Consider the following 15,201-nt stretch of genomic DNA (forward strand, 5'->3'; position numbering starts at 1 on the left):
GCCCTACACTCGTCACAGGGATATAACTCAACAGTCACGCCCCCTGGCAGAAACTAAACAGTTAATGGGGATCCAATTCCGGCTTGCTCGGTTATGGGAGGGTTCACCAAGAAAAAGTTGCTATCAAACGCAAACACTCTGTAATGAAAAAAAAAAAAAGCATTAAAAAATGACAAATTCGAAGATAATTTGTATTTTTCCTAACCATACAAACCTTAGCTATTTACATTGGGTTTACCTTTTAGCGCAGCTGAAATGGCGAGCCATTAGAATTTAACGAGGGTGTATTACCCCCGCGCTAGTTAGCGGGGGGTAGGGGAGTGGTAGCTAGCTACCCCTCCCCCCCCCCCCACACACAGATGAATGCTCACTTTCACTTAGAGGTAGGACTTGTCTTGGGGGACAGGGCTGGCGGGCAAATATGTGTAAATAGCTAAGGTTTGTATGGTTAGGAAAAATACAAATTATCTTCGAATTTGTCATTTGTTCCGTAACCGAAATACAAACCACGCTATTTACATTGGGTGACTTACCCCTTAGGTAGGGTGGAAAGTCCCCAGCCATACTGGCTTTGGCTTTACCCGGGGACTCAAAATCCGAGTAAGCCGCACTCGAGAAAAGGAGTCCCATCACCTCACAAGTTCATTGCTCCGCAAGGAACCACGTGGCCTACATAAGCTTGTGTGTGAAGGAAAAAGTGTGACCCTGCCTAGGCAGTTGACCTGGAGTTCCAGAAGGAACTCTGGGTTAGGATGTTCCCAATACCACCTCGTCAGGGTATGGGGGACGCGACAGTATTGACTCAATACTCGGAACACAAGGAAGCATGGTTTACCTGCAGAGGTTCGAGATCAGCTATGCAGAGACCAGGATGCTGCTTCCCCATAGAGGGGATGATGAAGAAAGAAATAAGGGCCAGACATACTTCTTTCGTTCATGCAGACTAAAAGCTGATAACAATGCCCTCAACCTTCTGCTACCTGTCCAAAAAGGAGCCTGAGGTTAGACCAGCTGTTGTGTAGCCACCACAGAGCGATAAAAAACGTATCGAGACTCCTGTGGGTCACGCCCTGCAGGAAGCGGGCTGCGAAGGTCATTAGACGCTTCCAGACTCCAGCTTGTAGCACCTGCATCACAGAGTAGTATTACTCGAAGGCGAGGGACGTTGCGATGTATCCAACATCGTGCTGTAGGGCCACGTGACGGGGGAGGTTTTGCAGACAGGTCGAGATGAATGTCCCTGAGTCCGGGCTGAAGAGGTATACTGGTCACTCTCCCCCGTGTCCTCCTTGTGCTCCCAAATCGGCTGCAACTGAGGACAAACTGCAGCTTTTCCCAAAACTAACCTCTCGATTCCTTTACTGGCAAGAAAGAGAAGGTCTTGGGACATCAGATACAGAATGGAGACTCAAAATCTTGAAGGAATTGGACCGAAGGGCCGGGACCCCCAGATTCTGAGTCTAGCCAACAACTCATGAGCGAACCTGAATGTTGCCTTCCCCTCTTCCTTAGAAAGGGCGGAGTCGTACGAGACCAAAAAGACTGCTTACACACTGGCCGTGGCCAGAGTGAGCAGAAGACCCAAGGCGGAATACAATCCGAGGCCTGTCGTAAAGGGTCTTGAGAAGATCTCTTAAGGGACTAAAAAGTCCGAGCCATGCTCCAAGTTGGAGGTCTTCCTCCGACTAGGGCAGGGACGATCGTAGCTTCGCATGAGTGAGGAAAGATCCAGCGGGCAGGAAAAGTTATTCCTTTAAGCCTGAAGGTCAGGGAAAGGCTGAGCGACAGGCTTCATTGCCGAGAGCGGAAAGGAGTTTCCTCCCGCCGAAAGGCAATAAGACCGTTATTGCTGGAGAAGAGGCCTCAAGGGAAGAGGTATATCTCCCACGGCACCAACCACCGAAGACTCTTCACTTTGCTTGGAAGACCGCTAGGGAAGACTATCACAGATGACGCGACCTCCGTACCGCGACTGTAGCGGGTTGTCTCTTCTTGAGGTGGAGGCGTAGTGTCTCCAGGCATGAAGCCGAAGCGACGCCCCGATTCGGGAGAGATGTTGCAGTGTGGTTGTTTGAGTAGTCTGCACCGTGGGAGAAGCTCTCCCGGGAGTTCCGTCAGGGGAAGCGGAGGGTCCAGAAACCGTTCTGCGCATAGTCCCAGTGGAGCTCTCAGGGCCATTGAAAGGTTGACAGACAACCTGGTCTTGTTGAGACCCATTGTCCACAGACAAAAAGGAGGGAAGACGCAGGCGTCGAAGTTGTCCCACCATCACCGGAATGCATCTTGCCAGAGTCTCGGGGTCTGAGACTGGGGGGAAGAACAGCGGAAGCTTGAGGTTCCAAGCTGTCGCGATCAGGTCCCCCAGACCAGCACTTGCTGGTTACTCAAGGTCAAAGACCCCCAGGTACACTCTCTCTACGAGGCTCTGCTCGGATAGTCGGAGACAACATTCCTCTGCCTGGAATGAGAGAGCCGATGGTGGTATTGAGAGTATCTCAATCATCCCGGTATCTCTACTGCAAGATGTGAAGGTGTGAAAATGCGTCCCCTGCTGGTTAGAATACGCCAAAATCATGAAGTTGACGCGCACGGAGCGACTCGGCAGGAGCTGTAGGATCTGTAGAGGGGCCAGACTACGGCCCCTAAGCCTGCCTGAATGATGGAGAGGTATCCTTCAGGTCTTGACCATAGGCCTGGACCGGAACACGCTCCCCTCCCCCCTTCCTTTGACGAGTCCGAGAACAGAATCAAGAATGTGGGGAAAGGACGAGAATATCCACTACCATCAAAAGGTTCCATAGACCAACACCCATTGCAGGTCTAATAGTTCCGCTGGTCCCATAGGGGCCAGGAAGTCCGGTTAAACGTTGCCTAAAACCACCGGAACTTGGACCGCCCAACATGGAACTTATCCTGAGGCGACCGGTCGGACTATAGACGGGTCAATGAGGAAAGGAGAACTAGGAAACGTTCCAAGGTAGGGCTGAAAGCTCTGCTTGACTGAGAACAGGTACTGCGACTCTCCTCAGTCTTGCCAGAGTCAACTGAAAGGAAGGCTCGGAGGATGTGGCAACAGAATCTGGCGTCCCCAGGTAGTCACCCATCCAAGTACCGACCAGAACCGACGTTGCCTAACCTCGCTGGACGGACGAGAAGCGGGGTTTCCAACGTGGTAAGGCTGTTGACTCAATATCATGGCCAGATACTCCAGATGTTGAGGCAGCTTGATCAGGGCTGAGGGGTCGACTACGGAACTCCCCTCTCAGATCCTTCCTTACAAGAAAGGATCGACTGAAGAGGCCGGGGGTGAAGCCGTCGATGATCCTATGGAGGACCTTCGCCTAAGGTATGGATTATTCTGCCCAACCGGGCAACTCTTGCCAACGCTATGGCATAGGGGTTCAGAGACACTGAAATCGCTGACAGAGACGGCAGGCGCGATATCCTTGGCTGATCACAGAGATCGTGCGGGAATGGGCATCGGGAAGCTGTCATCCGGATGAGTAACCTTAAGCATCCTCCCAGCGAGAAACCTGCAAACCTAGAGTTCGTGAACTCTGCCGCTCCTTTTAGGACTATGCCCCCCCCCACCCGGGGGAGCCTCCCGTGCCAACTGCTCCTGACAGGAGGAAACTGCAATTGGACACCTTTTCTCAGTTGTCGTAGCCGATAACTTAGGCCGACGTGGTTGAAAGAAAAAGGCGCTGGAGCCCTGCAGAGTCTGGAAGAAAGCGCCTTGGAGGAGTGAAAACGGAAGTCGATTTCCTCCGCACAGCCGCTGTCTAAGTCTCTGTCCTTGGGCACAAACAAATTCTTCTCAAGGATGGAAGGGTGTCTGAGGTCGTCGACCTCCACAGATAAGACACCCGAAGGAAGCCCTCAGTCAGCGCGTCCAGATGGTACAACATCGAGCTTGTCCGCAAGTTAGATACTTAACGACGAAAGGCCAAGGTGCCTGAGCCCGAGAGGAGGAAAGTACCCATGATCTTCCTGTAGCTTCCTTGAACCAAACCTCGGGCCATAACCGAGGAGGGAAAGGACCTGGTAAGCCCCCAGAGGAAGGGGTAAGCAGTCACCCCTTGGCCGATGGAGAAAACTCGAACGGAAAGCCCCCCGCCAAAAATCCTTCCAGGGAATGACGGGGAAGGGCTAACCCAGGTTCTGGAAAGAGGAGTGTTGCTCAGACCTCCCTGAAGTTTCTTCCTATTCTTGCAAGTGCCATGCTCTGCGTTTACGGGGTGAGGCCGTGTTCTGGAAATAGGCTCCAGAAGAACTCGCCAGGCTGGCCATGCTGCGAAAACCCCAATGGGAATCGTGGTCGCAATCGCCCTGGACCTCGCGCGATGGTAATTCAAAGATTTGCGCGTGGGGGAATGTGGAAGCGCCCATGCGCGGTCACGCAGGAACGCAAACGAAGGTGAGCAAAGGAGTGCAGAAGGATGGCGAGCGTGGTAGGAAGGGCGAGAGCTGGTGGCCGGCGAGCGATAACCCATAGACGAGCAATGGATACTGCAAGAATTAAGCCGATGTTCGTGCGAACAAACAATGTAGGTTCGAGCGATGGAACACCGTTGGTTCGCGCGACGGAACACCGTCGGTTCGCGCGACGGAACACCGTCGGTTCGCGCGACGGAACACCGTCGGTTCGCGCGACGGAACACCGTCGGTTCGCGCGACGGAACACCGTCGGTTCGCGCGACGGAACACCGTCGGGTTCGCGCGACGGAACACCGTCGGGTTCGCGCGACGGAACAGCGTCGGGTTCGCGCGACGGAACAGCGTCGGGTTCGTGCGACGGAACAGCGTCGGGTTCGCGCGACGGAACAGCGTCGGGTTCGCGCGACGGAACAGCGTCGGGTTCGCGCGACGGAACAGCGTCGGGTTCGCGCGACGGAACAGCGTCGGGTTCGCACGACGGAACACCGTCGGATTCGCGCGACGGAACACCGTCGGGTTCGCGCGACTTAACACCGTCCGTCCGCGCGATGGAATACCGTTGGTTCGCGCGCGGGCGAACATCGGAGAGCATGTGCGCGGACGCGCAGGAGCGTAGACGTGTGGGCGCGCAGGCTAATGATCGCGCGGGCGAGCGGTCGCAAGGGTGGACAGGTGAATGAGCGCGAGTCCGAGGTGGCGAACGCAAGCGTTAGCGCGATGGCAAGGAAATGCGCTTCCGCGTGGGCGAGGAAGACCGCTGGCGATGTGGATCAACAGGCGATTGGTGGTGAGCTGGTGAGCGCTGACGCGCAGGTTGGCGATGACGCGTTGTGGCATGTCGACGCGTTGGCGAGCGATGGCGAGCAGCATGCGCAGGTGAGCGATCGGGCGATGGCGAGCAGCATGCGCAGGTGGGCGATCGCGCGGTGGCGAGCAGCATGCGCAGGTGGGCGATCGCGCGATGGCGAGCAACATGCGCAGGTGGGCGACCGCGCGATGGCGAGCAGCATGCGCAGGTGGGCGACCGCGCGATGGCGAGCAGCATGCGCAGGTGGGCGACCGCGCGATGGCGAGCAGCATGCGCAGGTGGGCGATCGCGCGATGGCGAGCAGCATGCGCAGGTGGGCGATCGCGCGATGGCGAGCTAGTAGCTGGCGAGCTAGTAGCTGGCGAACCATGATCCTTCAGAAGAGTTGGAGATCGCCGAGAGCCAGGTGATCGCTGATGTGTATAACGCTGTTGAATAGGCGATACTAAAATCGCCTGTGCGCGCTGGCGAGCAGGTGAACGCTGGCAAGCAGGTGATCGCTGGCGAGCTGATGATCGCTGGCGAGCTGATGATCGCTGACGAGCAGAAGGCAACGCGTGGAAGCCTGCGCATAGAAGAAGAGTCCTTGACCCAGACCTGAACCGAAGTTCTAGATCGCGAGGGCGAACGTGGGCCCACAGGGCGCGTAACAGGAACCAACAGGAACAGCAGGGATGATCATCATGAGAGCGCTGACGAACAGGAGAGCGCTAGCGATCAGGAAGCGCTGATGAGCAGGAGAGCGCCTGTGCGCTAACACTGAGCAGGAGCAGGAGAGAACACAGCAGAAGGGCGCGCAGGGGAACCCTGATACGCAAGGGAAGAACCCGTGGGAGGCAACCCTTTGCACCGAAGGGAACGTTGTCCGTCGGGAGACAGATGTCCATCGGAAGACCACTGCCTGTCCGCCGGGAGAATGAAGTCCGTTGGAAGACCGTTGTCCGTCGGGAAGACCGTCGCCCGTCGGAAGACGAGATCAGACTGCTGTCCATCTGCACCAAGGCGGAAGATCAAGAAGAAGGAGTTGTAGGCTGCAAACGGAGATTCAAAAAGGCGCCTCTTAGCACCCTTATAGGGAGATGAGAGACCCTTACGACGAGGCGGACGGTGGGCCTTACGGCGAAGGAGGCCAACAGCAACAGCAGCAGAAGAATCCTCCGACAGCAACAGCAGCAGAAGAATCCTCCGACAGCAACAGCAGCAGAAGAATCCTCCGAAGAGGAGTCTCTATGAGTGTACTCTCTCGCGAACGAAAGAGAAACACTTCGTAGAAGAGACTGGTCAGCCAGTGACCTAAAAGGAGCAATCCTCCGAAGAAGGGCTCCTGCAGTTGCCCAGCCCTTTGAGCGAAACTGCAGGTGTGACCGCTCAGCACCAAGAGCATAGTCGCACGAAAAAAAAGGCAAGAGAAGAACCCCCAAAAAGGGGAAAAACTCAAGCCTGGACAGGAAAAACTTCCCTCGGAAGGAAAGTTACCCGCCCAAGGAGGCAAGCCTCCTGAGAGTTCTAAAATGAACTGGAGAGCTGTCCGTCGTCACAGGAGTACTTCCAGTAGAAGGAGACACGCCCCTGACGAAAATACAAGGGGGGAGGCAGCAACAGCCGAATCCCCAGGCCTCAACAAGACAGCTCACACCGTTGCCATATTACAGAAACGAACTAGATCGGTAACTGTAAAAAAATAAAACAAAAATCATTAGTACACATTCATTCCCCCGGGAAGGCTCCGAAGAGGAATCCCGAGGGAAAGGAAACAAGAATTACACAACAGGCACGTGCCCTCACAACCAATTACACTCACGGAAGGAGAGCTGTAACCAAAACAGAATTATAACAATTATAATTATGAAACTATGTAATTATGTAATTTAAAAATTAACGAAAACCCCGAAAAGAATCGTTCTACAAGCTGAAAAATTAACAACTACAATTAGATTCATAAACTAATTGAGACAAAAGTACGGCGTAGCAACCCCCCCACACGGAAAGGAAGCTACAAGGGCGTAGTAACACGTAGTAAAAGGGTGAACGACCTCAAGAGAGAGAGAGAGAGATAAAGACCGAAGTCAAACTCGATCGCCACCCATAAAATTACGCCGTGGTGGCCTAACTGCCGAGGACTCCACGTAGATATCGTAAACTACACACACAACTCTGAAAAGGAAACTTACTAATTTCTATACTCAAATATAAATACAAACATGAAAACATGTTTACATATATATTGAGTAAAAGGAAAGTAAGCGATTAAGTAAAGACAAAACAAACAATGGCTGCCAAGAGAGGACCAAGACAGAGACGTCTGTCACAGTCCGAGCCAAAAGTGAAAGTGAGCATTCATCTGTGTGTGAGGGGGGGGAGGGGTAGCTAGCTACCACTCCCCTACCCCACCGCTAACTAGCGCGGGGGTAATACACCCTCGTTAAATTCTAATGGCTCGCCATTTCCGCTGCGCTAAAAGGTAAACCCAATGTAAATAGCGTGGTTTGTATTTCGATTACGGAACAATCCATATTTCTAGCAAGCAGAGAAGTTTGTCTACACTGAACTGCAGCTGAAGTCATATTGGGGATTGCTCCACCTGCCAGGTAGCCACATTTACCTCATTAAAAGTTTAAACACCCGTTCCAGCTTTTCTGAAGTCATACTTTTATTAAAATTCTCAGGTTTTCATTTATGTAGGAGCAAATAAAAAAAAAACTCAAAACAACCAAATGAAAGATCCAGCAATGAAGGTGAAATGATGAGAAGCTGAAGTCAAAACTGGCTAAACTCAGTTAAGCAAGTGGGTTGCTTCACCCTCCTTATTGTCGTTACATACGTAACTACTTTGTTAACGATTCGACAGCCATTCCAAATGTAGCTGAAGTATTTCCTATTTACAGTATGGGAGGTTTGTATTAAAAGTAGGAACAAATAAACTATCAAAACTAAATTTAATTAGTTCCTCATTAACAACCCTTAGAAGTAAAAACCAAACACTGCCATTTCCAGCACAATATAGCTTGAGACATAAATGAACAAAAATGAGACATGATATTTACAAACCTCTGAAGGACAGACAGTCTTTTTGGCTCCTCTCGCACGAACCAATTCTAAAATCTTACTTCGAATCAGCAGGTTAAACTTCTGGGACAGACGTTCCTGCCTTTCCTTCACGGATTCTTGTGACCGTTTGACGGCATATGGAGAAGTGTTCCTGGACTCCTTAAGCCTCTTAGAAATGATGCTGGGCAATTTAGACCTCAGCTTCTTTGGAGAAACAGCCAAACCAGGCTTAGATGTAAATGCTGTGCTTTCTTTGTTGGGTTCCTGAGGAATAACTGTAGAAGCAAATGTTGTGTGGGATTCCCTATCTACTAAATCAACGTTACTAAGAACAAGCCCGTTCCTCTTCACAGCGTACACGCCAGGGTATGACACGGCGTGACTTAACTCAGTCACATCTGCATAAGCGTGGTAATCGCTATCAGCAGCCAACAGAGAATAATTAGAGACTAACGAGGATCCGAGAGGTGTGTTGGAGTTCAAGTTCCCCGAGGAGTTACAGGAACTCGAAATGTGCGACACTGGGGCAGCAGCAACGGAGTTCAGGGTATCTGCCGAGCTGCCACAAGAACCGGCAATGTGTGGCACAGATACAGACGTGACGTACGGCTGAGGAGAGGCGAGAACGATGTTGCAGGGTGCAGAGTGAATGTTCGGTTGGGTATATGCGATTGTACCCCCAAGCAGGCACTGGTGGTCACCACCCTGCTGCTGGGTTTGCACCGAGATGGCAACGGCTGTTGGGGCTCCTACTAGCGATCCGGTGCCAGCCGATGGAAGCAGAGGGACAGAAGCAAAGTGTTGAGGCTGAACGAAGATCTGAAAGAGAAGAGTGCACAGGTTAAAAAATATTAAAACATTTCCTTCAAACTCTACATGACAGACATACACACCTGAATGCTAACTGATCGTATAATATTAATACCACTCTCTCTCTCCACTTACCTGACTTTGAACAACAGGCGTAGACGAAGCAAGTCTTTTCACTGACCCCAAACTCTCCTCCCCATCTCCTCTCTTCATTTAGAACTGGAATGAAAAGGAATCTTACAGTATCACACCATATCATAGTATTGCTTTAATCTTCCTTCTTTTTATCAAGTAAATTGGGTCTACTTTAATTTTGAACAAGCTAAAGAGCATTACTACCTCTCAAACTCATGGCACTACCAGAAACTGCTCAGTGGGTCCACAAAATCACAAGTCTTTTAATCATTTAGTTTTTTCCTAACTATATAAACCAGAAACCTTTAATAGGTAGTTTGACTTAAAACTTTTAGGTTTGTATAGTTGGGAAAAATGGAATTTTCATACTAAAATCAATATCAATAATACTTACCTGAATAATCTAGCTAGCCCTGAATCCCAATAACCTACCAAAATTTTTACCATATTGACAACCCTGATACATCCTATTCTGTCCTATCGTTGGTACTACGGACGGCGGAGCCGTGAGCTCATACATCAATATCACATTGCGCAACACAAGAAGTGAGGAAGGCTGGGTGGGACTAGCTAAACATATTTTCATAATAAAATAAATTTTTGAACATACTTACCCGCTAGTTATATATATATAGCTTTGGTCCCTGACGTCACAGCAGAAATTTCAAAACTCGCGGCAATTGCCGATTGGGTAGCCAGGTGTACCACCAGTGCATCCTCTACCCAGGTACCTGGAACCATTCCAGTCATTCCTCTGATCTTCCATGCCCTTAGGTCTCTGGAGGGGAGGAGGGGGGAATTAAATTATATATAACTACCGGGTAAGTATGTTCAAAAATTTATTTTATTATAAAAATACAGTAAATCCTCTGGCCCCTCCCATGTTGTGGTGTCAGAGGTGTCACCCTTGATCACATCCGACTCCTCGTCCCCTCCAGACTCTCCAGCAGTTGCTGCCGACTTAGTTTCCCCGTTCTTGAACATCCTTCGAAGGGGAAACTAAGTCCAACGTCTGTCTCTCCTGCTAGTGTTTCTCTCCCTCGGGGGAGTTCACTCATTGAGACTCCTCTTCGGAAGTCTGCTGCGCCGCAAAGTCAGCTTGCTGATCCTATGGACCCTAGAGGGCACCTTCATCGGAAAGCTCGCCCTCCACTTCGCCTTAAAAGTCACCCTTCACCACTGGTAAAGAGGCACCTCTTCGGTTCTTCTGCTTTGTCGTCGCAGCCGTCACCCGCAGAGGAGCCTCCATTGCAGTCATCTGGACCTCAACCTTCGACCGTCACTGGACCTCCTACTAGTCCACCGACTTCAGTCCTGGACATCTTTGCAGATCGTTCGCGATATCCTTCGGTGGATGCGCGCCCTCACAAAGTGCACATCCCAGTTCCTGACCTGCCACCTATCAGACCTGCAGACCTTCCTTCACCGTTCCTGTTTCCGGTAAAGCATCTTCAGGCCCTACCGAAGTGGGCAGCTGCGCGCCATCGCCCTACAGCTCGCCAACCTCCTACAGGACATCAGCGCTCACCAGCAGCTCATCATTAACAGCCTGCTCGTCAGTGCGCTGCAACTCTTCGGCGCGCCCCTTCTCCTGCTCGCCCTCATAGGCAACAGCTTGCACCCACGATATCCTACGCGCCAGCGCTCCCCTGCGCACCAGCGCTCTCTTGTGCGCCAGCATTCACTTACGCGCCAGCGCTCTCCTGCACGCCAGCACTCACCTACGCGCCGGCGTTCTTCCGCTCTCCAGTGCTCTCCAGCGCTCTCCCGCGCGCCAGCACTTACCTACGCACCGGCGTTCTTCCGCTCGCCAGCGCTCTCCTTCACGTCAAATCTCTCCTGTCCACCAGTGCGCTCCCGCGCCCCAGCATTCGCCTGCACATCAGTGAGCTCCTGCGCGCCAGCGCTCTCCTATGCGCCATCACTCTCCTGCATGCATGCTCACGCAAACAACGCGCAATCCAGCGCTTACTTGCGCGCCAGTGCTCTCCAAAGCACCAGCGCTCTCCTGCGCGCGAGATCTCTCCCATGCGCTTGCACCAGGACATACGCGCCCGGCTCTCACCCGAGCGTGCGCGCCAACATGCGCCCGGCTCTCACCCGAGCGTGCGCGCCAACATGCGCCCACACGTGCGCGCCAATACTCACCAGCGCACCAGCTCTCGCTCGCGTGCGCAAACAAATGCTCGTCCATGTGCCAGCTATCACCTGCGCGCCAACTTTCCCCCGCGCGCCAACAGGCACGTGCATATGATCCACACCCCACCAGGTCACCTCCGCCTTATTCCCTCCCCACAAACGCATTTAAGCACGCCCTTCGGGAAAAGGGAAACAGACATCAGCGGAGGGGTTCAGGCTCCCGAAATTACCTTCTTCTAAGGCGGACCAACCTATTCTGGTAATTCCTCGTAGGGAACTTTCAGTCCCTTTCCCTTTAGGGGATCTGTCTGACTGTGCTTCGGTCAGTCAGCAGCCTTGGTTCAGTGCCCTAGTCAGGGCTGTAGCACAGGCATTCAATCCTGCCCTGTCTGGCTGCTCGTCAGAGCAGCCTATAGCTCTAGACTCCCAACACGGAACCATGGCTTCCTCCACCCCATTGAAGAGGAAAAGAGGAGTTTCTGACGCGGTCACTTCCTCGAGGGTGAAACTGACTCCGATCAGACCATAGTCCCTCCGGTTTCTCCCCAGGGATACTCTCCCACCGCCCCTTTACCAAGAGAGTCGCATGAGGTAAGGCCCTCCATTCCACCGTCGGAGGAAACCTCCCTTCACGCTGAGAGTTCCCTTCAGTTAGAGACCAGGAGGGACACAACATCCAGGCCTTTGATGTTGAAGTCTTACCTCCTTCTTTGGAAGGAGTCCAAAGACTCTAAGACCCTGCCAAAGTCCTCTTCCAGGCCTACAAAGACAGAGACAGCCAGCCAATCGAAGGATGTCCACGACCCACCCTGGGAAGAGCTTTCGGGGTTGGAAGATGGAGACTTCGCTGCAAGTCCGATGTCAGAAGGAGATCAACAAGAGTCAGAACATGCATTCTGGCAGGTCCTGACTCTTATGAGGGTTCTCAACGGGTTCTTCGACCCAGAGATAACCCCTCGAGAGGGCAAGAACACGGTCTTAGACTGTGTCTTTGGCACCCAGAAACCCTCAAAGACCAGTGCAGCCCTGCCCTGGTCTCAAGGGTTGAAGGATGCCAGGGCCAAGATCGCCCAACAGCTCTCTGAGTTTGCCTCCTCCAACCGTTCTGGCTCTACTAACAAGCTCCTCCCACCTCCTCGTGTACAACATAGGAGGTACTTTGAGATCCTGGAGGAGCCCAGTCCTGCTCTTCCTCTTCACCACTCTCTGGAAGAACTAACTAAGAGAATCTCTTGAGAGACTCTCCAGCCGGCAGGTCTCTTTCTCGGTGGCCGAAATCCTTAACCAGGAGAACGTCACAAAGTATGCGATGCAAGCTACTTCATAGCTCAATATCTGGTTAGGGACCTTGGGAATCCTGGTACGAGCCGAGGATTTTTCCAAGGAGCGTACCAGGAGGGCAATGGAGACCTTCCTTCTCTCAGGCACGCGCACAATCGAGTTTCTTGCCCACCAAGTTTCGAACTTGTGGGTAAACACCATCTTGAAACGTCGAGATGCAGTGTCTGAGAGATTCTACCAGCGGATCCCCAATGTCGAGATAACTAGGCTCAGGCATTCCTCTCTAGAGGGAGCCCACCTCTTTGAGCTTAAGGATGTGGCACTTGCTGCTGAGAGGTGGAGGAAGTCTCATCAGGACTCCCTCCTCCATAGGGCGTTAACATCCAATCCCTATAAACCTCCAGAACTGCAGCAGTCCTGTCCAACCAAGACCACAACGACGAAATCAGCAGTGAAGACAGTGGTGTCTAATAAGCCCTTTCCTGTCAAGGACAAGAAAGGCAAGAATTCCTCCAGGGGAGGGAAAAATCCTAGAGGGAGCAGCCGAGGCCGCAAACACTAGGATAGGCACTCCCCCTTCTTCACCAGTGGGGGGATGCCTACAAAGTTGCTCGGACAAGTGGGAGCAACTCGGGCCGATCCCTGGACAATCTCCAGGATTCGTCTAGGATATTGCGCCCCGTTCTTAACATCTCTCCCTCCTCTGACCTGGAATCCAGTGTCAATAGACTTCTTTGCCATGGGATCGGCAAGGGGGCAGGCCCTTCGGGCAGAAGTCCAGACCCTGTTGAAGAAAGGCGCTTTCTAAGAGGTCCTCGACTGGTCCCCAGGCTTCTTCAGTCATCTCTTTCTTGTAAGAAAGACGTCTGGAGGCTGGAGACCAGTCATCGACCTTTCAGCCCTGAGCAAGTTTGTCAAACAAACTCCGTTCAACATGGAGACGGCAGACACAGTCAGACTAGCGGTAAGACCTCAGAACTTCATGTGTACACTGGACCTTAAGGACGCGTACTTCCAGATCCCAGTCCGTCCGTCTTCAAGGAAGTAGGTAAGATTCAGCCTAGACAACAAGGTTTACCAGTTCAAGGTGCTGTGCTTCGGTCTTTCCACAGCACCTCAAGTTTTCACTAAAGTGTTTGCCCTAGTGTCATCTTGGGCACAGAGGATTGGCATCCGTGTCCTCCAATACCTGGACGACTGGCTAATCCTGGCAGACTCGGTGTCAACCCTTCTTCAACACCGAGACAAACTTCTAAGACTGCCAAGATCTGGGGATCATGGTAAATCCCGAGAAGTCGTCCCGGCTTCTTACACAGAGACTGGTATAACTAGGCATGATTATAGATACCAATCTCCACAAAGCCTTCCTATCAGACGACAGGATAACAAGGCTGAGAAAGGTCGCAAGACCTTTTCTCGGACGAGAAGACCTTCCAGCCCAAACGTGGTTACGTCTTCTCGGTCACCTTTCATCACTAGCCCATCTAGTTCCCAATGGTTGCCTTAGGATGAGATCCCTCCAGTGGAGACTCAAGTCCCGGTCGAATTAGACTCGCGATTCCCCGGACATCCGGATCCCCATGGGATCAGCTGAACTGACGGACCTTGACTGGTGGGTGGCAGACGAGAATCTACGAAAGGGAGTGGATCTTCTCGTCCTCCCCCCTGATTTGATGCTGTTCTCAGACGCTTCAAAAAGAGGGTGGGGGCCCCACGTGCTGCACCACATGACCTCAGGCCTCTGGTCAGAGTCAGAAAGGTACCTCCACATAAATCTCCTAGAGATGAAGGCTGTCTTTCAGGCCCTTCAACAGTTCCAACATAGCAGGCCACTCAGTGGTGGTGATGAGCGACAACACCACTGTAGTTGCTTACATCAACAAGCAAGGAGGTACTTTTTCGCAGCACCTATCCCATCTAGCAGTAGAGATACTGAGATGGGCCGAGATCCACTCGATACCACTATTGGCACGCTTCATTCCGGGCAAAAGGAATGTGCTCGCCGACAATCTGAGCAGAGCATATCAGATAGTGAGTACCGAGTGGTCTTTGGATAATCTAGTAGCCAACAAAGTCCTGACTTTGTGGGGTTCTCCGACTGTGGACCTCTTCGCAACGGCCCTGAACTTCAGACTCCCGTTGTTTTGTTCCCCAGTCCCAGACCCCAAGGCTCCCTGGCAAGGTGGGACAACATCGACGTTTACTCCTTTCCCTCTGTCTGTCTGATGAGGAGGATACTCAACAAGACCAGAACATCGGTCAATCTTTCAATGACCCACATAGCTCCGCTATGGCATCATGCAGAATGGTTTCTGAACCTTCTGCAACTCCTAACGGAGCCCCCGAGAGAACTCCCTCCCCGACACGATCTACTCAAACAACCACATGCCAACATATTCCACAAAGCCGTAGCTTCGCTACGACTTCACGCTTGGAGACTATCCTTCATCTCCTCTCTCAGAGAGGATTTTCGCTACTAGTTGCGATTAGGATGTCTGGACACCTGCGAAAGTCATCAGCAGCAGTCTACAAGGCAAAGTGGA

At 52.2% G+C, this 15,201-nt stretch overlaps 1 protein-coding gene across 1 annotated transcript in view; it reads right to left on the bottom strand.

Moving 5' to 3' along the window:
• Tbce (Tubulin-binding cofactor E) overlaps positions 1-15,201 on the bottom strand; it is a 778,896-nt gene that overhangs the window by 585,675 nt on the left and 178,020 nt on the right. The window contains exons 2-3 of the mRNA XM_068356257.1: positions 9,239-9,322; positions 8,294-9,112 (exon numbers count right to left, since the gene is read on the bottom strand). Coding sequence (XP_068212358.1) covers positions 8,294-9,112; positions 9,239-9,316 — 897 coding nt within the window. The 5' untranslated portion in view covers positions 9,317-9,322. The remainder of the gene's footprint in view (positions 1-8,293; positions 9,113-9,238; positions 9,323-15,201) is intronic.

Source organism: Palaemon carinicauda, chromosome 32 (assembly GCF_036898095.1).
Source record: "Palaemon carinicauda isolate YSFRI2023 chromosome 32, ASM3689809v2, whole genome shotgun sequence".
Classification (NCBI taxonomy): domain Eukaryota; kingdom Metazoa; phylum Arthropoda; class Malacostraca; order Decapoda; family Palaemonidae; genus Palaemon; species Palaemon carinicauda.